The sequence below is a fragment of the Ranitomeya imitator genome, chromosome 1 (assembly GCF_032444005.1).
Source record: "Ranitomeya imitator isolate aRanImi1 chromosome 1, aRanImi1.pri, whole genome shotgun sequence".
In the NCBI taxonomy this organism is placed as follows: Eukaryota; Metazoa; Chordata; class Amphibia; order Anura; family Dendrobatidae; genus Ranitomeya; species Ranitomeya imitator.
This window is the reverse complement of record NC_091282.1, coordinates 876,009,433-876,034,245: the sequence shown is the minus strand read 5'-3', so window position 1 is coordinate 876,034,245 and position 24,813 is coordinate 876,009,433. Positions and strand designations below refer to the sequence as shown.

The 24,813-nt window shown below is 46.5% G+C and overlaps 3 protein-coding genes across 4 annotated transcripts in view; 1 reads left to right on the top strand and 2 right to left on the bottom strand.

The window, feature by feature from the left end:
• The window catches only part of CFAP299 (cilia and flagella associated protein 299), a 967,879-nt gene that overhangs the window by 88,467 nt on the left and 854,599 nt on the right, over positions 1 to 24,813 (bottom strand). The window lies entirely within an intron of this gene.
• On the top strand, positions 13,748 to 15,977 carry LOC138652074 (uncharacterized). The gene is made up of 6 exons (XM_069742800.1): positions 13,748 to 13,938; positions 14,021 to 14,095; positions 14,223 to 14,342; positions 14,433 to 14,634; positions 14,728 to 14,887; positions 14,993 to 15,977. Exons 1-6 carry the CDS (start codon positions 13,894 to 13,896, stop codon positions 15,906 to 15,908), a joined length of 1,518 nt encoding a protein of 505 aa, XP_069598901.1. The 5' UTR covers positions 13,748 to 13,893; the 3' UTR covers positions 15,909 to 15,977.
• Positions 16,196 to 18,049, bottom strand: LOC138652082 (uncharacterized). The gene is made up of 2 exons (XM_069742812.1): positions 17,458 to 18,049; positions 16,196 to 17,137 (listed from the first exon to the last, which is right to left on the bottom strand). The coding sequence occupies exons 1-2, from the start codon at positions 17,811 to 17,813 to the stop codon at positions 16,255 to 16,257; spliced, it is 1,239 nt and encodes a 412-aa protein (XP_069598913.1). The 5' UTR covers positions 17,814 to 18,049; the 3' UTR covers positions 16,196 to 16,254.

Below are 24,813 nucleotides of genomic sequence, written 5' to 3'. Positions count from 1 at the left end.
AAGGCAAATTGCAAAATATAATGCCACATGAGAACTTGGAACTAATATTAGCAACCAAACAATCAACTCTTGTTGACCGTTTGCTTCTGGCATTCCCTGCACACAGCGCCCGTGATCGTTCTCACACGAGCTGCAGGGGCCAGCAGACCAGAGGAGTTAGAGGGGCAGAAATCAGAAGTGGCGTTGGCCAGAGGGGTTTTCTGACCAGGTTGTGGAGTGATTTTGCTATGACCGCAGACAGGACAGGTACTGCAGCATCAATTCAAAGTGACAGGAGACAACATTTGTCCAGTATGGTTACAAACTATTTTTCATCCCTTATCGATGTTCTCCCTCAACCGTCATTCCCATTTGATTACTGGGCATCAAAATTAGACACCTGGCCAGAATTGGCAGAATATGCATTGCAGGAGCTTGCTTGCCCGGCAGCTAGTGTCCTATCAGAAAGAGTATTCAGTGCTGCAGGTTCAATACTAACAGAAAAAAGGACTCGTCTGGCTACCCAAAATGTAGATGATCTAACCTTCATTAAAATGAACCACAACTGGATTTCGAAATCTTTTGCCCCACCTTGCCCGGCTGACACCTAGCTTTCCTATGAAAAGGTCTTGCCTGTGGACTATTCTGAATGCCTTTTCCAATCTCGTAATTTTCTGCACCTGATTGTCCAGCATACGACATGTTTACACCTCACTAAATGGCCAAACTCCCCACACGGGGCCGTGGTATCGACACTTGGCGACAGCACCCGTGAGAGTGCAGTTTGTCTGAAGAGGTGGGTGAGCCCGCTTTTGGTCGACGGCACTGCCACTGGGTCCCTCCTAGTACAATAAAGTGTCTCTGGCGGTGGTGGTGCGCACCCAACGTCAGACACACCGTTGTAATATGAGGGGCCCTGGGCCTGTACCGCCGGCCACAAGACAGTTTCCCCCCACCCCAGCTCAAACAGTGCTCTACCACTTGCAAAATTATCTCACAGCTCCACCAATGTTTAGTCTATGCGCTGACATCCTTCAATGCCTGCCACTGACAATACCATTGTATTGACATTTTTGTTATGTTAGGCCTTCGATGCCTGTCTGTGGTCACTCCTTCCACTAGGCCTCCACTGACCACACCACTGCTGCCCGTGTACCCCTGTAACCAATTTAAAATTGCCTACAGCCATGTGTTATTATTTTAGGCCTTCGATGCCTGTCTGCGGTGACTCCTTCCACTAGGCCTCCACTGACCACACCACTGCTGCCCGTGTACCCCTGGAACCAATTTAAAATTGCCTACAGCCATGTGTTATTATTTTAGGCCTTCGATGCCTGTCTGCGGTCACTCCTTCCACTAGGCCTCCACTGACCACACCACTGCTGCCCGTGTACCCCTGTAACCAATTTAAAATTGCCTACAGCCATGTGTTATTATTTTAGGCCTTCGATGCCTGTCTGCGGTCACTCCTTCCACTAGGCCTCCACTGACCACACCACTGCTGCCCGTGTACCCCTGGAACCAATTTAAAATTGCCTACAGCCATGTGTTATTATTTTAGGCCTTCGATGCCTGTCTGCGGTGACTCCTTCCACTAGGCCTCCACTGACCACACCACTGCTGCCCGTGTACCCCTGGAACCAATTTAAAATTGCCTACAGCCATGTGTTATTATTTTAGGCCTTCGATGCCTGTCTGCGGTCACTCCTTCCACTAGGCCTCCACTGACCACACCACTGCTGCCCGTCTACCCCTGGAACCAATTTAAAATTGCCTACAGCCATGTGTTATTATTTTAGGCCTTCGATGCCTGTCTGCGGTCACTCCTTCCACTAGGCATCCACTGACCACACCACTGCTGCCCGTGTACCCCTGTAACCAATTTAAAATTGCCTACAGCCATGTGTTATTATTTTAGGCCTTCAATGCCTGTCTGTGGTCACTCCTTCCACTAGGCCTCCACTGACCACACCACTGCTGCCCGTGTACCCCTGGAACCAATTTAAAATTGCCTACAGCCATGTGTTATTATTTTAGGCCTTCGATGCCTGTCTGCGGTCACTCCTTCCACTAGGCCTCCACTGACCACACCACTGCTGCCCGTGTACCCCTGGAACCAATTTAAAATTGCCTACAGCCATGTGTTATTATTTTAGGCCTTCGATGCCTGTCTGCGGTTACTCCTTCCACTAGGCCTCCACTGACCACACCACTGCTGCCCGTGTACCCCTGTAACCAATTTAAAATTGCCTACAGCCATGTGTTATTATTTTAGGCCTTCGATGCCTGTCTGCGGTGACTCCTTCCACTAGGCCTCCACTGACCACACCACTGCTGCCCGTGTACCCCTGGAACCAATTTAAAATTGTCTACAGCCATGTGTTATTATTTTAGGCCTTCGATGCCTGTCTGCGGTTACTCCTTCCACTAGGCCTCCACTGACCACACCACTGCTGCCCGTGTACCCCTGTAACCAATTTAAAATTGCCTACAGCCATGTGTTATTATTTTAGGCCTTCGATGCCTGTCTGCGGTGACTCCTTCCACTAGGCCTCCACTGACCACACCACTGCTGCCCGTGTACCCCTGGAACCAATTTAAAATTGCCTACAGCCATGTGTTATTATTTTAGGCCTTCGATGCCTGTCTGCGGTTACTCCTTCCACTAGGCCTCCACTGACCACACCACTGCTGCCCGTGTACCCCTGTAACCAATTTAAAATTGCCTTCAGCCATGTGTTATTATTTTAGGCCTTCGATGCCTGTCTGCGGTGACTCCTTCCACTAGGCCTCCACTGACCACACCACTGCTGCCCGTGTACCCCTGGAACCAATTTAAAATTGCCTACAGCCATGTGTTATTATTTTAGGCCTTCGATGCCTGTCTGCGGTCACTCCTTCCACTAGGCCTCCACTGACCACACCACTGCTGCCCGTGTACCCCTGGAACCAATTTAAAATTGCCTACAGCCATGTGTTATTATTTTAGGCCTTCGATGCCTGTCTGTGGTCACTCCTTCCACTAGGCCTCCACTGACCACACCACTGCTGCCCGTGTACCCCTGGAACCAATTTAAAATTGCCTACAGCCATGTGTTATTATTTTAGGCCTTCGATGCCTGTCTGCGGTCACTCCTTCCACTAGGCCTCCACTGACCACACCACTGCTGCCCGTGTACCCCTGTAACCAATTTAAAATTGCCTACAGCCATGTGTTATTATTTTAGGCCTTCGATGCCTGTCTGCGGTCACTCCTTCCACTAGGCCTCCACTGACCACACCACTGCTGCCCGTGTACCCCTGGAACCAACATCAGAAAATAGAAAAATAAGTATTTTGCTTATAAAAAAGAAAATACTGGAGAGATATCAAATGCAGACATTTTAACATTAAAAACAAACACATACAACAAAAATCTGGTACAGTACTAAAAATGGCCACCAGCTACAATAACTTTCTCTTGCAAGTAGTTAACTGAAAGGTTTTTTCAATTTTAAACACAGATATGGCATCCACCGAGTGTTGTCCTGTCGCGTCTTCTTTATATTATTGACAAGAAGATGCAAAACAATGAAAATAATAAAATCATTATTTACCAAAAAAATAGAGTAAGTCAAAACCACATTGCAAATAAACATTCATTACAAATAAAGAAGCAGGGCGCGTCCGAGGGTGAGTATATACCTAATAAGAATATAATCACCCTCGGACGCGCCCTGCTTCTTTCCGACAGCCTTCCTTCCTAAGAATCAGCCCTTCCGTGGTGTAGAGAGAGGGTTTGTTACACTCCAAGGTGTTCCCCAGGTTGCCTTTCCTGAGCTTCGATCTTCCGGCTCTCGTTTAGTAGTTGTTGGAAACTACGCTGCATTGGGCCTACAAATTGGGTATGGGGTGTAGAGAGATGGTGTGTTCCACTCCAAGGTGTTCCCCAGGTTGCCTTTCCTGAGCTTCGATCTTCCGGCTCTCGTTTAGTAGTTGTTGGAAACTACGCTGCATTAGGCCTACAAATTGGGTATGGGGTGTAGAGAGATGGTGTGTTCCACTGTAGAGAGATGGTGTGTTCCACTCCAAGGTGTTCCCCAGGTTTCCTCTCCATTGCTTCGATCTTCCGGCTCTCGTTTAGTAGTTGTTGGAAACTACGCTGCATTAGGCCTACAAATTGGGTATGGGGTGTAGAGAGATGGTGTGTTCCACTCCAAGGTGTTCCCCAGGTTTCCTCTCCATTGCTTCGATCTTCCGGCTCTCGTTTAGTAGTTGTTGGAAACTACGCTGCATTAGGCCTACAAATTGGGTATGGGGTGTAGAGAGATGGTGTGTTACACTCCAAGGTGTTCCCCAGGTTTCCTCTCCATTGCTTCGATCTTCCGGCTCTCGTTTAGTAGTTGTTGGAAACTACGCTGCATTGGGCCTACAAATTGGGTATGGGGTGTAGAGAGATGGTGTGTTCCACTCCAAGGTGTTCTCCAGGTTGCCTTTCCTGAGCTTCGATCTTCCGGCTCTCGTTTAGTAGTTGTTGGAAACTACGCTGCATTAGGCCTACAAATTGGGTATGGGGTGTAGAGAGATGGTGTGTTACACTCCAAGGTGTTCCCCAGGTTTCCTCTCCATTGCTTCGATCTTCCGGCTCTCGTTTAGTAGTTGTTGGAAACTACGCTGCATTAGGCCTACAAATTGGGTATGGGGTGTAGAGAGATGGTGTGTTCCACTGTAGAGAGATGGTGTGTTCCACTCCAAGGTGTTCCCCAGGTTTCCTCGCCAATGCTTCGATCATCATGCTCTCATTTAGTAGTTGTTGGAAACTACGCTGCATTAGGCCTACAAATTGGGTATGGGGTGTAGAGAGATGGTGTGTTCCACTCCAAGGTGTTCCCCAGGTTTCCTCGCCAATGCTTCGATCATCATGCTCTCGTTTAGTAGTTGTTGGAAACTACGCTGCATTAGACCTACAAATTGGGTATGGGGTGTAGAGAGATGGTGTGTTCCACTCCAAGGTGTTCTCCAGGTTGCCTTTCCTGAACTTCTATCTTCAGGCTCTCATTAAATTGTGGTTAAACGGAACAACTGCATTTGGCGTACTAGTTGGTTTGGGGCCTACTATTGGTGTCTGCCGCTCCTTGCTGTTCTCCTGGTTTCCTGTCCTGAAATTCCGTTTTCAGGCGCTCGTTAAGTAGTTGTTAATGTTAGACTGCATTTGGCCTACTAGTTGGGTTGGGGCCTACTATCGGTGTCTGCCACTCCTTGCTGTTCTCCTCCACTGAACAAAGCTGTGCCGCCTGTTTTCTACGGTTGCCAATTTTGAACTGCATTTCGACTACTTACTGATTTGGGCCTACTCTCTGTGTCAGCCTCTCATTCCAGTTGTCCTCCACTGCAATGCCCCCTGGTTATTCCTGTGTTACCAATTTTGAACTGCATTTAGCCAACTTTATTCTTTGGGCCTATATCTGTGTTTCCTCCTCATCCTGCCCATTGCCCAGCCAGTGATAGATGAGTCTGCTGGTACATTGACCCATAACGCAACATTCCCCGTGCACGCTACACAACAACACTGTGACCCTGCTGAAAGTCAGGTTGCTCTTCCCGCATACCATACCACCTTACACGGGGACAAAGAGGAAGGTGCAGATGAAAGTGCAGGTTCCTTCATCAGGTGGGGGGAGGAATACTAGTTGGCGACGTCACTGGCACAGGGCCTCTCATAGTACGCAAAAGTGTTGCTGCCGGTGGGAGGCGCCCCCGCCGTGCAAACACACCGCTGTACTTTGAGGGGCCCTGTGCCAGTGCCAATGCCAACGAGTGGGCCCCCCCTGCTTGCTCAGGTTCACAGCACTTGCAAAGTTGAAATACTTACCTCTCCCTGCTCCACTGCCGTGACGTGGTCCAGATTTCCTGGGCCCACTAATTACTTGAACCAGCCCTACCCACCACAACTTTAGCCAAATGACCCCCAATTTCAAATGCCTTCCAATTATTATAAGGTAAATTACGCTTGACAAGCTTCATTAAGAAGAATGGATGGTTTTGACATTAAAATGGGCACTCTAGGTGTTTTCCTGGCCCCCACTCACTGCCGACTATGCTGCCCCATTGACTTGCATTGGGTTTCGTGTTTCGGTCGATCCCGACTTTACGTCATAATCGGCCGATTTCACTCGACCCGACTTTTGAGATAGTCGGGTTTCGCGAAACCCGGCTCGACTCTAAAAAGGTCAAGGTCGCTCAACTCTACTCATCACCTGTGAAACTCAGAAACACCCAGCAGAGGAAGTCCATGGACAGAACCAGCCAAAGTACCATTCATGACCACAGGAGGGAGCCCGACAACAGAACTCACAACAGTACCCCCCCTTGAGGAGGGGTCACCGAACCCTCACCAGAGCCCCCAGGCCGACCAGGATGAGCCAAATGAAAGGCACGAATCAGATCGGCAGCATGAACATCAGAGGCAAAAACCCAGGAATTATCTTCCTGACCATAACCCCTCCACTTGACCAGGTACTGGAGTTTCCGTCTCGAAACACGAGAATCCAAAATCTTCTCCACCACATACTCCAACTCCCCCTCAACTAACACCGGGGCAGGAGGATCAGCGGATGGAACCACAGGCGCCACGTATCTCCGCAATAACGACCTATGGAACACATTATGGATGGCAAAAGAAGCAGGAAGGGCCAAACGAAATGACACAGGATTGATAACCTCAGAAATCTTATACGGACCAATGAAACGAGGCTTAAACTTAGGAGAGGAAACCTTCATAGGAACATAATGAGACGACAACCAAACCAAATCCCCAACACAAAGTCGGGGACCCACACAGCGCCGGCGGTTAGCGAAACGTTGAGCCTTCTCCTGGGACAATGTCAAATTGTCCACCACATGAGTCCAAATCTGCTGCAACCTATCCACCACAGTATCTACACCAGGACAGTCTGAAGACTCAACCTGCCCTGAAGAGAAACGAGGATGGAAACCAGAATTGCAGAAAAACGGCAAAACCAAAGTAGCCGAGCTGGCCCGATTATTAAGGGCGAACTCAGCCAACGGCAAAAAGGACACCCAATCATCCTGATCAGCAGAAACAAAGCATCTCAGATATGTTTCCAAAGTTTGATTAGTTCGTTCGGTTTGGCCATTTGTCTGAGGATGGAAAGCCGAGGAAAAAGACAAATCAATGCCCATCCTAGCACAAAAGGATCGCCAAAACCTTGAAACAAACTGGGAACCTCTGTCAGAAACGATGTTCTCCGGGATACCATGTAAACGAACCACATGCTGGAAAAATAATGGCACCAAATCAGAGGAGGAAGGCAATTTAGACAAAGGTACCAAATGGACCATCTTAGAAAAGCGATCACAAACCACCCAAATGACCGACATCTTTTGAGAGACGGGGAGATCCGAAATAAAATCCATAGAAATATGCGTCCAGGGCCTCTTTGGGACCGGCAAGGGCAAAAGCAACCCACTGGCACGAGAACAGCAGGGCTTAGCCCGAGCACAAGTCCCACAGGACTGCACAAAAGAACGCACATCCCGCGACAAAGACGGCCACCAGAAGGATCTAGCCACCAAATCTCTGGTACCAAAGATTCCAGGATGCCCAGCCAACACTGAACAATGAATCTCAGAGATAACTCTACTAGTCCATCTATCAGGGACAAACAGTTTCTCCGCTGGGCAACGGTCAGGTCTATCAGCCTGAAATTTTTGCAGCACCCGCCGCAAATCAGGGGAGATGGCAGACAAAATTACCCCCTCTTTGAGAATACCCGCCGGCTCAGGAACACCCGGAGAGTCAGGCACAAAACTCCTTGACAGGGCATCAGCCTTCACATTCTTAGAGCCCGGAAGGTACGAAACCACAAAATCAAAACGGGAGAAAAATAACGACCATCGAGCCTGTCTCGGATTCAACCGTTTGGCAGACTCAAGATAAGTCAAATTCTTGTGATCTGTCAAGACCACCACGCGATGCTTTGCTCCTTCCAGCCAATGACGCCACTCCTTGAATGCCCACTTCATGGCCAACAATTCACGATTACCAACATCATAGTTACGCTCAGCAGGCGAAAACTTTCTAGAAAAGAAAGCACATGGCTTCATCACCGAGCCCTCAGAACTTCTTTGCGACAAAACAGCCACTGCTCCAATCTCAGAAGCATCAACCTCAACCTGAAACGGAAGCGAAACATCTGGCTGGCACAACACAGGGGCAGAAGAAAAACGACGCTTCAACTCCTGAAAAGCCTCTACAGCCGAAGAAGACCAATTGACCACATCAGCACCCGTCTTGGTCAAATCAGTCAACGGTTTAGCAACAGTAGAAAAATTAGCGATGAGGCGCCGATAAAAATTAGCAAAGCCCAGGAACTTTTGCAGGCTCTTCACAGATGTCGGCTGAGTCCAATCGTAAATGGCCTGGACTTTAACAGGGTCCATCTCGATAGTAGAAGGGGAAAAAATGAACCCCAAAAATGAAACCTTCTGAACTCCAAAGAGACACTTTGACCGCTTCACAAACAAGGAACTCGCACGAAGGACCTGGAACACCATTCTGACCTGCTTCACATGAGACTCCCAATCATCCGAAAAGACCAAAATATCATCCAAATACACAATCAGGAATTTATCCAGGTACTCTCGGAAGATGTCATGCATAAAGGACTGAAATACTGATGGAGCATTGGAGAGCCCGAATGGCATACCCAGGTACTCAAAATGGCCCTCGGGTGTATTAAATGCTGTTTTCCATTCATCGCCTTGTTTAATACGCACAAGATTATACGTCCCTCGAAGATCTATCTTGGTGAACCAACTAGCCCCTTTAATACGAGCAAACAAATCAGACAGCAACGGCAAAGGATACTGAAATTTGACAGTAATTTTATTAAGAACGCGGTAATCAATACAAAGTCTCAAAGAACCATCCTTCTTGGCCACAAAAAAGAACCCTGCTCCTAACGGTGATGACGACGGGCGAATATGGCTTTTCTCCAAGGATTCCTTTATATAACTCCGCATAGCGGCGTGTTCTGGCACAGATAAATTGAACAATCGGCCCTTAGGAAACTTACTACCAGGAATCAAATTAATTGCACAATCGCAATCCCTATGAGGAGGTAGGGCACTGGCTTTGGGCTCATCAAATACATCCCGATAATCCGACAAAAACTCTGGAACTTCAGAAGGAGTGGAAGACGAAATAGACAAAAATGGAACATCACCATGTACCCCCTGTCAACCCCAGCTGGACACAGACATAGATTTCCAGTCCAATACTGGATTATGAACCTGTAGCCATGGCAACCCCAAAACGACCACATCATGCAGATTATGCAACACCAGAAAGCGGATATCCTCCTGATGTGCAGGAGCCATGCACATGGTCAATTGGGTCCAATACTGAGGCTTATTCTTGGCCAAAGGCGTAGCATCAATTCCTCTCAATGGAATAGGATACTGCAAGGGCTCCAAGAAAAAAACACAGCGCCTAGCATACTCCAAGTCCATCAAATTCAGGGCAGCGCCTGAATCCACAAATGCCATAACAGAATAGGATGACACAGAGCAAATCAGAGTAACAGACAATAGAAATTTAGACTGTACCGTACCAATGGTGGCCGACCTAGCGAACCGCTTAGGCTACTTTCACACTAGCGTTAACTGCAATACGTTAAAATGCGTCGTTTTGCAGAAAAAACGTATGCAGCAAAATATTTTGCTGCATACGTTTTTTCCCCATAGACTTGTATTGGCGACGTATTGCGACGGATTTGCATTCGTCGGTATACGTCTTTCGACGGATGCGTCGAAAAGAGGCGACACGTCGTCTGGAAAAAAGAAGATTGTAACGTTTTTTGTCTCCGCCAATAAAACGTGTCTCGGCGCATTCGTCGGCATGCGTCTTTTGCTAGAATGAAAGTCTATGAGCGACGGATGCGTCGAGACACGTCGTACGACGCAATGCAGCGCTGCAATACGTTTTTTTCTACTGAGCATGCTCAGAAACAGGTGTTTTTATCTAAATGGCCAGACATCCCCAAATCTATATAAACCTGGTCTGGGCCTTCAACCCCCACATATGCCAGCAAGACTCAGAGAGAAGAAGAAGCAGCCTCCAGCCAGCCGGACACCAAGAGCCCAGCCTGGACACCAAGAGCCCAGCCGGACCCCAAGAGCCCAGCCTGGACCCCAAGAGCCCTGCCGGACACCAAGAGCCCTGCCGGACACCAAGAGCACAGCCTGGACACCAAGAGCCCAGCCGGACCCCAAGAGCCCAGCCTGGACCCCAAGAGCCCTGCCGGACACCAAGAGCCCAGCCGGACCCCAAGAGCCCAGCCTGGACCCCAAGAGCCCTGCCGGACACCAAGAGCCCAGCCGGACACCAAGAGCCCAGCCTGGCAGCAAGGACCAGACACACTACAACAGTGTGAGTATATTGCCATTTGTGTGTGTGTGTGTGTGCGCATTTGTGTATGACGTACTGACTATAGCAAGAGCTTATAAAACCTGAATCCAACCTGAGGCCTGCCGTCATCCTGCAACAGCCATTGCCATGCTACAGTCCAGATCCACTGTGAGGCCTGCCACTGTGAAGATATCAAGCTCCAGCCGGAGGACTGATGGCCGTGTGTGTGTGTGTGTGTGGGTGTGTGTGTTTATTTTTGTACTGCTGTGTGCTTTTGTATGTATGTGTTCACGTGCCTGCACCTTATTATGCCTTCGTCAATATTGCGACTGTTCATGTGTTATGCTTGCGTTATGACTCGGCTTGCAGGTATGTTTGTGTGCGTCTTGTTGGTTGCATGTGCATTTGTCAATGCCATATTGGTTAATATTGATTTGTGATGTATTTACTAATTAAGGTACCGTCACACTGAGTGACGCTGCAGCAATACCGACAATAATCCGGATCACTGCAGCGTCGCTGTTTGGTCGCTGGAGAGCTGTTACACAGACAGCTCTCCAGCAACCAACGATGCCAGTAACCAGGGTAAACATGGGGTTACTAAGTGCATAGCCGCGCTTAGTAACCCGATGTTTACCATGGTTACCAGTGTAAAAGTAAAAAAAAAAAAAGGTAAAAAAAAAAATATCCGCTGTCTGTCCCCGTGCTGTGCTTCTCTGCATTGTGAGCGCCAGCCAGCCGTAAAGCAGAGCAGAGCGGTGACGTCACCACTCTGCTTTCCGGCCGCTGTGCTTATACAGGGCAGAGAAGCAGAACGCCGAGGGACAGACAGCGGAACATAAGTATGAAGTGTTTGTGTTTTTTCTTACTTTTACACTGTTAACCAGGGTAAACATCGGGTTAATAAGTGCAGAGCCGCGCTTAGTAACCTGATGTTTACCCTAGTTACCAGTGAACAAATCGCTTAATTGGCGTCACACACGGCGATTCAGCGATGTCTACATAAAGTCCAGCAACGAAATAAAGTTCTGGACTTTCTGCAGCGACCAATGACATCACAGCAGGATTCTGATCGCCGCTGTGTGTCAAACTGAACGATATCGCTAACCAGGACGCTGCAACGTCACGGTTTGCTAGCGATATCGTTCATTGTGACGGTACCTTTAAGGTACCGTCACACTTAGCGACGCTGCAGCGATACCGACAACGATCCGGATCGCTGCAGCGTCGCTGTTTGGTCGCTGGAGAGCTGTCACAAAGACCGCTCTCCAGCGACCAACGATCCAGAGGTCCCCGGTAAACCAGGGTAAACATCGGGTAACTAAGCGCAGGGCCGCGCTTAGTAACCCGATGTTTACCCTGGTTACCAGCGTAAAAAAACAAACAGTACATACTTACATTCAGCTGTCTGTCCCCTGCCGTCTGGTTACTGCACTGAATGCTGGCCGTAAAGTGAAAGCAGAGCACAGCCACAGCGGTGAGTCATCGCTGTGTGACTCACCCCTGTGCTGTGCTTTCACTTTCACTTTCCGGCCAGCAGTCAGTGCAGGAACCAGACGGCAGGGGACAGACAGCTGAATGTAAGTATGTACTGTTTGTTTTTTTACGCTGGTAACCAGGGTAAACATCGGGTTACTAAGCGCGGCCCTGCGCTTAGTTACCCGATGTTTACCCTGGTTACCAGCAAAGACATCGCTGAATCGGTGTCACACACGCCGATTCAGCGATGTCTGCGGGGAGTCCAGCGACCAAATAAAGTTCTGGACTTTATTCCCCGACCAGCGACATCACAGCAGGGGCCTGATCGCTGCTGCGTGTCACACTGGACGATATCGCTAGTGAGGACGCTGCAACGTCACAGATCGCTAGCGATATCGTCTAGTGTGACAGTACCTTTAGTATAGTGTTTTGTGCACCTTTTTTTTTTTTTTTTGTTTATTAAAATGGATGTATTATTGCAAAGTCTAATGGTCTGCAGCTTGAGGTTATATTTTTTTTTTTTAAATTTACTTAACCATTCCCATTCGATGTACTTGTATTTTAAAATAAAGAGCATTTCTGCTCCATTGTGATTTAAAAAAAAAAAAAAAGAAAAAAATTATATATTAATAAAATGTTTCTTAAAAAATTGTCCGTAGTATAATTTCTTAAAGGTAAATTTAAATCAGGTGTATGTACCAATGGTTACACATGCAATACAGAGTTGTTTGAGTGGTCATTTTTTAATAAAGGTTATCCTTTGAAATTTTATTTCGGGGAGGTAATTGTTTTTTTTTTAAAACATAAAAATATTTTTAAAGGTGTCTCACAGTTTACCTTTTTTTGTTTTTGGGACATGGAAAAGAATGGTATAACGTGCACCAGTTTTTGGGTTTGGGTGTTCACATATTTTTCTCATTTTAACATGGTGTTTAGTGGTAAACATTACCTATTTCTGCTTTGGTCTAACTTTCAATCCATTATACTTATTATATTGCAGATAGAGTAGGGACCACACTGACCGGCATAAGCCACCTGGACCACAGCCACCTGGCCCACATCCAGAAAATCTGAAAAGTAAGTTTTGAAGACCCCAACTCTGCTACTTCAATGTGTAGAGCAGATTGCAAGTGTCTTTTAACTTACAGACCTACCAGGACCACAGCCACCGGGACCACAGCCACCTGGACCACAGCCACCTTGACCACAGCCACCTGGACCACAGCCACCTTGACCACAGCCACCTTGACCACAGCCACCTTGACCACAGCCACCTTGACCACAGCCACCTGGACCACAGCCACCTGGACCACAGCCACCTTGACCACAGCCACCTTGACCACAGCCACCTGGACCACAGCCACCTGGACCACAGCCACCTGGCCCACATCCAGAAAATCTGAAAAGTAAGTTTTGAAGACCCCAAATCTGCTACTTCAATGTGTAGAGCAGATTGCAAGTGTCTTTTAACTTACAGACCTACCAGGACCACAGCCACCTGGACCACAGCCACCTGGACCACAGCCACCTTGACCACAGCCACCTGGACCACAGCCACCTGGACCACAGCCACCTTGACCACAGCCACCTTGACCACAGCCACCTGGACCACAGCCACCTGGACCACAGCCACCTGGCCCACATCCAGAAAATCTGAAAAGTAAGTTTTGAAGACCCCAAATCTGCTACTTCAATGTGTAGAGCAGATTGCAAGTGTCTTTTAACTTACAGACCTACCAGGACCACAGCCACCTGGACCACAGCCACCTGGACCACAGCCACCTTGACCACAGCCACCTGGACCACAGCCACCTGGACCACAGCCACCTTGACCACAGCCACCTTGACCACAGCCACCTGGACCACAGCCACCTGGACCACAGCCACCTGGCCCACATCCAGAAAATCTGAAAAGTAAGTTTTGAAGACCCCAAATCTGCTACTTCAATGTGTAGAGCAGATTGCAAGTGTCTTTTAACTTACAGACCTACCAGGACCACAGCCACCTGGACCACAGCCACACAATGTCCTCTTCCGGCAGCCCTCCTCCACAGCAACAGCAGGTATCGGTAAGTAAAAAAAATTTTTTTGGTTTTTTTTTTAAATTTACATCATTTTGAGTCACTACATGCATTTATTATGTTTAAACAGGAATCAGAATCCGATGAGGAGCTGTCGGAAGGGACCGAGACGGGTGGAGACATCGAAGTGGAGGAGGAACCAAGTGTAAGTAGTGGTGAAACACTTGCTTCACACATCACACTGCACCGTACACAAAACAGAATTTCATATATAACGTAACACAGAAAACATATACATACATTAAAGCTAATTTTTTTATCCTTTATTTCAGTCTCCTGCTGCTGCTGCTGCTGCTGCTGCTGCTGCTGGTGCTGCTGAACGTCCAGCACAGCATGAAGGTTCTCCCAGGCGCTCCCAGAGTCGGCGGACTCGACGCCGCGGTCGGCCATCAGTGAGTCGGTTTTTTGTGGGGCTTCAATTGTTAATTTTTTGCTTTCAGTCTACTAATTTTTAATTCTTTCTTTTTTTTTTGTTCTAACAGGCTTCACAGTGTGCTCCCGAATACGATTCAGATATCGATATTGAAGCCCTCATCGAGGAGGTTCGTGAACGGGAGCCACTGTGGAACATGGCTGACCGCAGGCATGCTGATACCAGTGTCACCCGTCGGCTCTGGTTGGAAGTATGCCGGAACATCTTTGCGAGGTGGGAGGACCTTCTTCCACAGCAGCAGAGCAAACTATGTAAGTATTCACTTTTCAGTGATGTTTTGAGCTGAATGTAATGTCTTGCATTTACGAATATTTTTTTTTTTTTCTTCATTCCTGTCTTCACAGGTACCAAGGTTAGGAAGCGGTGGCGGTCATTGAGGGATCGCTTTAAGAGGGAGTTTAACGAGGAGATGCAGGCCCCGAGTGGCTCAGCAGCAAGGAAGAAGAGGAGGTACAGATATGGCACGAACCTCTCCTTCCTGAGGGAAACCATGCTGAGTAGAGTGTAAGTATTCAACATCACAGTAAGAACCTGTCTAATCACAAAACTTTTGTTTCAGTCCGGCCTTTTTCATATCAATATATTAACTTATTTTTTTTTCTTTCACAGCACCTACTCCAGCCACCGTGCGCCTGCATCTACCTCTGCACCCTCTGAAGCGATCCCTCCTGAGTCCGCCACCGGGGACCACGTCGGTAGGCCCCACACCTCTCACCCCTCTGTCCCCTCCACTTCATCCGCCTCTACCAGTGGAGTGCAGCCTTCCTTACTCGCATCTGATGGTCAACAGATAGCGTTCCCTTTACCCCACCCCTCTGACCCTGCCACCTCTACACCACCGGTAGGTTCATGGCGGCAGCGTCAGAGGGGTCAGGAAAGGAGCTATGCTCCTGAGTTCTTGCATCTAAATGCAGGCTTCCAAAATTCATTTAAAATTTTGGGAGAACAAGTGACTGCTGGTTTCAGCATGATGCAATCACGCATGAGTGAAAACCAACATGAAATCAGCAGTCGCTTGGATAGACTGCATTTAGATGTAAGTCAAGCTCCAGCCAATCTTTTTTTTCAGTCCATGCTCAGGAGCATGGAAAAGCTTTCTTTTGATCAGCAGATGCGGGTAATGAATAGCTGCCATAACGCTCTGCTGAAGGTAATTAACGAACCCCAATCTACCCCCACACCTCCCCACACATCCCAGTCCCAATTTCAACACCATGCCCCACAATATCACCGCCAGTCCCAATATCCACATCACTCTCAATATCAACATCACTACCAATACCCAACCCGGCCCACAACCCAAATGTATTCACCCGTGTTTTCTTCATCTTTGCCCAGCTTTCCTTCCCCAGTAAGTTTTCCACCTACCCCAACACAACACCCCTCTGGTCAGCCTCCTGTTTCCCCCCCCCCTTCCACTACAGACGCAACAGGTAGGGTTTCCCCAATCCCACCTACCGACGTGGTCCAACCTTCCAGCCCCTCCTCCCATAGTTACTCCACCCAACAATACCAGGACCTGTGAACCTGGAATGTACTTGTACATAGTTTTTTTTTGCCAAAAAAAGAAAGGTTCTTTAAATTACCAAAAAAAAAATTGTGTGGGAAAATTACCCACAAAAAATATATTTTTTGAAATAAACATAATTCTGGTTTACAATCTACTGTGTGTGTGTGTTCATTAATTAAGGTAAATATGAAAGGTTAAGTGAAAAGAAACACCAGACGTTTTCAAGGTTTAACAAAATGGTTTTATATTATATTAGCAAGCAAACCACACACACTCTTTTTTTGTTTTTTTTTGTTTTTTTTTTGTGGCAGTTGCTACCAAAAAATTTTGGAAAAAAAAAAGAAAAAAAATTAAAAAAAAGTCACACAATTATGTCTTGCCATGGAATCCGCCCAACAGGTGACAAAAAATATTCAGCAAACTGTTCCCTCATCCTAGTAACAGAACCTGTGGAGCGAACAGAGGCACTTCGGTAATCCCACAAGGATGTCTCCAATTGTTCGTCATCCAAGGTAACGGGCTCCTTTGAAATAACAAAATTATGGAGCACCACACATGCCTTGACAACATCGTCTACAGTTTTTGTATCCAGTTTTATTGCCGTCAGCAGAACTCTCCACTTTGCTGTCAAAATACCGAAAGAGCACTCTACCACTCTTCTTGCTCTGGTAAGACGGTAATTAAATACCCGCTTGGTGCGGTGTAATTCACGGCTGCTGTATGGTTTCAGTAGGTGCGGCGACAGTTGAAAGGCTTCATCACCTACACACACATAGGGCAAGGCTGGTTCACTGGTTCCTGGGAGCGGTCTTGCTGGCGGGAAATTGTATGTATCTCCATACAGGCAGCGACCCATCGGAGAGTTTTTAAACACTTGGGAGTCGTTGGACCGGCCATACGCTCCTATATCCACAGCAAGGAATCGGCAGTTGGCGTCAGCAATAGCCATGAGTACAATTGAGAAGTATTTTTTATAGTTATAGTACTCTGATCCTGTTCCTGCCGGTTTTGCAATCCTAATGTGTTTGCCGTCCACAGCACCAACACAATTTGGAAAATTACACATTCGCTCAAATTGTTCGGAACTTCTCATCCAGATTTCCATTGTTGGTTGTGGGATATACTCCAGCTGTAAAGTGTCCCAAATCGCACGACATGTGTCCTTCACAATTCCGCCAATAGTGGAAATCCCCAGCCGGAATTGGAAATGGAGTGAAGTCAAAGACTCACCCGTAGCTAGGAAGCTGCAGGGAAAAATAAAAAAAAATGTAAAAAAAAATTGCACAGACCATCAACCAAGAAAAACAAGTGGAATGGCCTCAAATAAACCAACAAATTACATGCTACAGTAAATGCGGCGCAATGTGTCAGCGCAGTATTCTCTGCAGCATGTAATAACATTCAATATGACCAATGACACAAGAAAAAAAAACAAGTGGAATGGCCTCACATAAACCAACAAATGACATGCTACAGTAAATGCGGCGCAATGTGTCAGCGCAGTATTCTCTGCAGCATGTACTCACATTCAATATGAGCAATGACATAAAGAAAAAATGCTTACCGCAGTGTCACCATGAGCCGCTCCGCCGGTGTGATGGCAAGCCTCATCCTTGTGTCCTGCCTTTGGATGACATCCTCTATTTTTCCAACCAAATAATCGAAATGTTCCATCCTCATCCGTACATAACTAAAGAATTTTTGGGGGTTGCACCGCAACTCCAGATAGAGAGTGGACTGGACACCCCTGGTCATCCGCAGCTCATTGATTGGATGTATCCAGAATCGTCGCCTTCTCCGTTGCATCATCCGTCTTTCTGCTGCCGCCTCCTTCTCCCGCACTATGATATCCAGGCGATTCGTCTCAAATATAACTTCAGTAACCAAACTCGAAATCCTCCCAATTACACCATCCATCATTGCCACTAAACTAAAACCCTCAAAGATGTGCTGTAAATACAGTCAGTATATAGATTTCCCTAGTTTCCAGTAGCCAATCAAATTTTGGTGCCTCCCATTTTAAAAACGGATCCGTCGTAAAAACGTATGCAACGGATGGAAAAAACGTATGCAACGTATGCAACGCATCCAGCATTTCAACGGAACCGTTTATCGGATTTGCGACGGTTTTGCGACGGATCCGTCGAAATGCTGTATTCGTTACATACGTTTTGCAGTTTTTTGACGCATCCGTTTTTTCGGGAAAAAGACGTTTTTGGGACGGATTGCAGTTAACGCTAGTGTGAAAGTAGCCTTAGTGCGCTTAGGACAATCGGAGATAGCATGAGTGGAATCACCACAGTAAAAACATAGCCCATTCCGACGTCTGTGTTCTTGCCGTTCAGCTCTGGTCAAAGTCCTATCACATTGCATAGGCTCAGGCCCATGCTCAGATAGTACCGCCAAATGGTGCACAGCTTTACGCTCACGCAAGCGTCGATCGATCTGAATGGCCAAGGACATAGACTCATTCAGACCAGCAGGCATGGGAAACCCCACCATGACATCCTTAAGGGCTTCAGAGAGACCCTTTCTGAAGATTGCTGCCAGGGCACATTCATTCCACTGAGTGAGCACAGACCACTTTCTAAACTTCTGACAATATATCTCCGCTTCATCCTGACCCTGACACAGAGCCAGCAAGATTTTCTCTGCCTGATCCACTGAATTAGGTTCGTCATAAAGCAATCCAAGCGCCAGGAAAAACGCATCAACATCACGCAATGCCGGATCTCCTGGCGCAAGGGAAAATGCCCAGTCTTGAGGGTCACCACGTAACAAAGAAATAATGATCTTTACTTGTTGAACAGGGTCACCTGAGGAGCGAGGTTTCAAGGCAAGAAACAATTTACAATTATTTTTGAAATTCAAGAACTTAGATCTATCACCAAAAAACAAATCAGGAATTGGAATCCTAGGCTCTGATATCGGATTCTGAACCACAAAATCTTGAATGTTTTGTATCCTTGTAGTGAGATTATCCATCCAAGAGGACAGACCTTGAATGTCCATGTTTACACCAGTGTCCTGAACCACCCAAAGTTAAAGGGGAAAATAGAGACAAAACACACTGCAAAGGAAAAAAAAATGGTCTCAGAACTTCTCTTATCCCTCTATTGAGATGCATTAGTACTTTGGGCCACCTGTACTGTTATGACCTGGTGGTCAGGACAATAATGGACCTGGTGGTTAAGAGCACACGGAATGACCTGATAGTTACTGATAATAAGGACGAGCTCTGGGACGTGGGAACTCTGCTGACCGCAATCCCTAAACCTATCAAACACACTAGAAATAGCCGTGGATTGCGCCTAACGCTCCCTATGCAACTCGGCACAGCCTAAGAAACTAGCTAGCCCTGAAGATAGAAAAATAAAGCCTACCTTGCCTCAGAGAAATTCCCCAAAGGAAAAGGCAGCCCCCACATATAATGACTGTGAGTAAAGATGAAACTACAAACACAGAGATGAAATAGATTTAGCAAAGTGAGGCCCGACTTACTGAACAGACCGAGGATAGGAAAGGTTACTTTGCGGTCAGCACAAAAACCTACAAAAGACCACGCAGAGGGCGCAAAAAGACCCTCCGCACCGACTCACAGTGCGGAGGCGCTCCCTCTGCGTCCCAGAGCTTCCAGCAAGCAAGACAACAAATTAAATAGCAAGCTGGACAGAAAAATAGCAAACCAAAGAAATACAAGCTGGAACTTAGCTTCAGATGGGAAGACAGGTCACAAGAACGATCCAGGAGTGAACAGACCAATACTGGAACATTGACAGGTGGCATGGAGCAAAGATCTAAGTGGAGTTAAATAGAGCAGCAGCTAACGAATTAACCTCGTCACCTGTGAAACTCAGAAACACCCACCAGAGGAAGTCCATGGACAGAACCAGCCAAAGTACCATTCATGACCACAGGAAGGAGCCCGACAACAGAACTCACAACACAGAGGGCAGTCTCTGAATTCCAGCTTTTAAATGCCTATCAGAGTAACACTTAGCACCCACGCGTAACAACTGCCGAGTGGGTGTGGATCACTGATCTATGTGGGGTTCTTCAAAATTTTGAGTACTGCACCAAGATGGTGAAACCTGATGATGCTATTATGAGAGAAACCATTCCACTGCTCTGTCTATTAAAATGCTCACTGCAGAATCTAAAAGAGGATACTTTGAATGCTGAGCAGGTGGCTATGGAGCAAGATTGTACAGTGGCCGATACCACACAGCCCAGCCTCACACAATATTCTCAGGCCACATTGGGTGATGACGAGGAACAGCAGGATGAGAAGGAATAGGATTTTTTGCTCTGTGATACCGATGGGACTCCCAATCCCAGCTTCATGCCTGTCCAGCATGGATGGCCTGAAGAGGAGGAGGCAATGCATCGTGAGGAGGAGATGATGGTTAGTTTTGTTCCTGGTGAGAACACTGACTCTTTGTAGTCTGCCACACATGGCAGAGTTCATGTCCAGATGCCTTTCCCAAGACCCTTGCATGAAAGACATTTTGTCCAACCATTAGATACTGGCTGTGCACCTTTTTTGACCCACAATACAAGGAGAAGTTTGCATCTCAAACGTTGGAGGCAGACGTGCCATTTTCATTGCATGCATGCCAGAGGCCCACAGTGGAAGACTTGCTCAAAAGATTACCCTCAGGCAATGCTGGTGGCAGAGGTACTGGCTCTTTTCGCCCACAAGGAATACAGTGGAGGGCCACAAACACCAGGTGCAACTCAGGGGACAGAAATGTCCACCAACTGGGCCATTTTCGTTAGACCATCACATCAGCAAGGGCTATCTGTGGGTGTAACTGACGAGGAGGGAGAAGGTCACCAAGATGGTGAAGGACTACTTAAGTGACCATACCGTCCTTCCTGATTCTTCACTGCCCTTTAACTAGTGGTAGTCCAAGCTGCACACTTGGCCTGACCTCTCCTTGTAAGCCTTGGAGGTGCTGCCATGCCCTGCCGCGAGTGTATTGCCTGAGTGGGTATTTAGCTTGTCAGGTGCAATCATAACAGATAGGTCCACACGCTTGTCAATGGAAAATGCAGACAGGCTGACTCTTCTAAAATTGAACAAGGGCTGGATTTCCTCTGACTTTGTAAGCCCTACGGATGACAGCTACATTATGTATATGCAGGTCAAATTCTTTGGGGGGGAAGTTGTCTTAACATCTATTCGTTACCATCCAAAACCATTTTGTTCATCAACTCCTCCTCCAGCTTCTGCAACAAGTACTTAGTGTTTATCTATGTATACTTCATGTGTGTAGTGTTTTGTACTTTTTGAAACCTTTGCACATGGTGAAACTTGTATTCTATATCTCTAACTCTTGTAATAACTGCTAAGTGTATTGTGATGTCCCCATCACGGTGTCTTTCAGCTGGTCTGATAGAGACCCCCTGGTTAATTTTTTTAATATTTGCACATTGTTAAAGGTGAAACTTGTACTCTATATCTCTAAATCTTGCAACAACCGCCAAGTGTATTATGATGTCTCCATCATGGTGTCTTTCAGCGTATATAATACAGACACCTTCGGTAATTTTTGGAAAACTTTGCACATTGTGCAATGGTGAAACTTGTACTCCCTATCTCTACTTATTGTAAAAACTGCAAAATGTATTGTGAGGTCTTCATCACGGTCTCTTTCAGTGTGTATGTTACAGCCCCCTTGGGGTAATTTTTGGAAACCTTTTTACATTGTACAATGGTCAAATATCTACTCTCAATCTCTATATATTTGATTATTATGCTTTTTTAAATTGTGTTGCCCTTCTTACATTCTCTTTAAGCGTGTATCTGGTAGCCTGATATTGTTTTTTGTGTCTGCACTTGGACATTTTTTTATATACAGTGGGGCAAAAAAGTATTTAGTCAGTCAGCAACAGTGCAAGTTCCACCACTTAAAAAGATGAGAGGTGTCTGTAATTTACATCATAGGTAGACCTCAACTATGGGAGACAAACTGAGAAAAAAAAATCCAGAAAATCACATTGTCTGTTTTTTTAACAATTTATGTGCATATTATGGTGGAAAATAAGTATTTGGTCAGAAACAAACAATCAAGATTTCTGGCTCTCACAGACCTGTAACTTCTTCTTTAAGAGTCTCCTCTTTCCTCCACTCATTACCTGTAGTAATGGCACCTGTTTAAACTTGTTATCAGTATAAAAAGACACCTGTGCACACCCTCAAACAGTCTGACTCCAAACTCCACTATGGTGAAGACCAAAGAGCTGTCAAAGGACACCAGAAACAAAATTGTAGCCCTGCACCAGGCTGGGAAGACTGAATCTGCAATAGCCAACCACCTTGGAGTGAAGAAATCAACAGTGGGAGCAATAATTAGAAAATGGAAGACATACAAGACCACTGATAATCTCCCTCGATCTGGGGCTCCACGCAAAATCCCACCCCGTGGGGTCAGAATGATCACAAGAACGGTGAGCAAAAATCCCAGAACCACGCGGAGGGACCTAGTGAATGAACTACAGAGAGCTGGGACCAATGTAACAAGGCCTACCATAAGTAACACACTACGCCACCATGGACTCAGATCCTGCAGTGCCAGACGTGTCCCACTGCTTAAGCCAGTACATGTCCGGGCCCGTCTGAAGTTTGCTAGAGAGCATTTGGATGATCCAGAGGAGTTTTGGGAGAATGTCCTATGGTCTGATGAAACCAAACTGGAACTGTTTGGTAGAAACACAACTTGTCGTGTTTGGAGGAAAAAGAATACTGAGTTGCATCCATCAAACACCATACCTACTGTAAAGCATGGTGGTGGAAACATCATGTTTTGGGGCTGTTTCTCTGCAAAGGGGCCAGGACGACTGATCCGGGTACATGAAAGAATGAATGGGGCCATGTATCGTGAGATTTTGAGTGCAAACCTCCTTCCATCAGCAAGGGCATTGAAGATGAAACGTGGCTGGGTCTTTCAACATGACAATGATCCAAAGCACACCGCCAGGGCAACGAAGGAGTGGCTTCGTAAGAAGCATTTCAAGGTCCTGGAGTGGCCTAGCCAGTCTCCAGATCTCAACCCTATAGAAAACCTTTGGAGGGTGTTGCCAAGCGAAAAGCCAAAAACATCACTGCTCTAGAGGAGATCTGCATGGAGGAATGGGCCAACATACCAACAACAGTGTGTGGCAACCTTGTGAAGACTTACAGAAAACGTTTGACCTCTGTCATTGCCAACAAAGATATATTACAAAGTATTGAGATGAAATTTTGTTTCTGACCAAATACTTATTTTCCACCATAATATGCAAATAAATTGTTAAAAAAACAGACAATGTGATTTTCTGGATTTTTTTTTCTCAGTTTGTCTCCCATAGTTAAGGTCTACCTATGATGTAAATTACAGACGCCTCTCATCTTTTTAAGTGGTGGAACTTGCACTATTGCTAACTGACTAAATACTTTTTTGCCCCACTGTAAATTCATTATTATGCTCCACACAATTCTTTAGGTTTCAGCCTTACTTACCCATACATCCCTTTCTAAAGGGAAATTCGACATAATACCTCTGTGAGCATATGCCATATACTGCTCATATACGCAGCACCCCAGTAGGTGGGCAGAACGCCTGGGTACAAAATATGTGTTTGACAGTGAAACCACTGGCCATTCCCTTGTGTTACGTCATCCCCACTCTGCTGTCAAGGAAGGATGCGCTGAGGCCTTTTTTTCACAACCTGCAGTTTCCCAAACACAAAAGTCAGCAACCACGTCCAGTTCATTGTCCCAGCACAGCATTCAGTTGTCCCTTGTCAGCTTATATGTCTGTTCACAAATTGTTATTTAGATAGGGCATACATATTCGTTACCAATTTACATTGTCCGATGCTGGACAAAGGCCATTGCTGACTTTTCCAGGCTCCTAAATGAGACTTGTGTCTCTTTATTAAGTTGCTTCCCTTACAGTTTATAAATTTGGTTCTTTACAAAAAATGGTGGTGGGTTATTGGCCAGTTTTTGTATATTTTAAGCAGGTCTAAGAGACTGGGTTAATACTCTCCACAGAGCTGTTCAGGCTGCAGCCTTACACATATTGGAACACAGTCATTGCCACGCAAGACCTTTACCTGTGCTCTGCAGAATTGCCTGTCACCTGAGTAATACACTACACAGACCTCGACACTCTCGGGGACATATCCTGCAATTACTCCATTGTTGCTCAGAGCCATGCAAAAGAAGTGATTGGTCTTGTGCCGATGGGTCAATGGCACTCCTGTCTCTTTCCCTTGAGGAGGCTGCTTCCAAGTAAAATTAGGCTTGTACATGTTCGTGACATGGGTTTCATGCCTGACAGACTGACCACAATAAAAGCCCTCACTTGCATACACTGAATTTAATTGTAATACTTTTGATGTCTGGTATAATCCAATTTTCTGACATTCAGTAAACATTTACTGACATTCATCATACAGCTCCCCCATCTCCTATATTATGTTCACCTTACAGCAGCTTCATCTGGTATGACAGTGGTTCAATTGGGATCCGTTGGTAAAAATAAACTGTGGACCTTACAAAATGCAGGTTTCACAGCAGCCAGTGGCCCTCTGAAAATTAAAAGCGATGGCTGCATAATGACACAGAGGTGGACATGATGGTGGTGGCGGGCAAAGCCCAAAACTCAAATGGGCATGTTTGATATGGCATTGTAAAGGGATGGGGAATATGTATTCCACTATCTTGCTATTTGCCATGAGAGAAGGACCTGCTGAACGTAGGAGTGAGAGCTCTCCCAAATATATTGTACAGAGCCACCTGAGGGCCCTTACCATACTCAGGTTTCACGGCACCTGCTGGCACTCTGCTGATTGTCAGTGAGGGCCGCATAACGATATGGCGGTGGACATGGTGGCGGGCAAAGCCCAAAATTCAAATGTGCATGTTTGG

Excerpts from the sequence above, each read along its gene's own strand:
- LOC138652074 (XM_069742800.1), top strand. The coding sequence starts at position 13,894 with ATGTCCTCTTCCGGCAGCCCTCCTCCACAGCAACAGCAGGTATCG. Across the intron at positions 13,939-14,020 it reads CACAGCAACAGCAGGTATCG|GAATCAGAATCCGATGAGGA; the intron begins GTAAGTAAAAAA and ends ATGTTTAAACAG. Across the intron at positions 14,635-14,727 it reads ACAGCAGCAGAGCAAACTAT|GTACCAAGGTTAGGAAGCGG; the intron begins GTAAGTATTCAC and ends CTGTCTTCACAG.
- LOC138652082 (XM_069742812.1), bottom strand. The coding sequence starts at position 17,813 with ATGATGGATGGTGTAATTGGGAGGATTTCGAGTTTGGTTACTGAAGTT. Across the intron at positions 17,138-17,457 it reads CGGCTCATGGTGACACTGCG|CTTCCTAGCTACGGGTGAGT; the intron begins GTAAGCATTTTT and ends TTTTCCCTGCAG.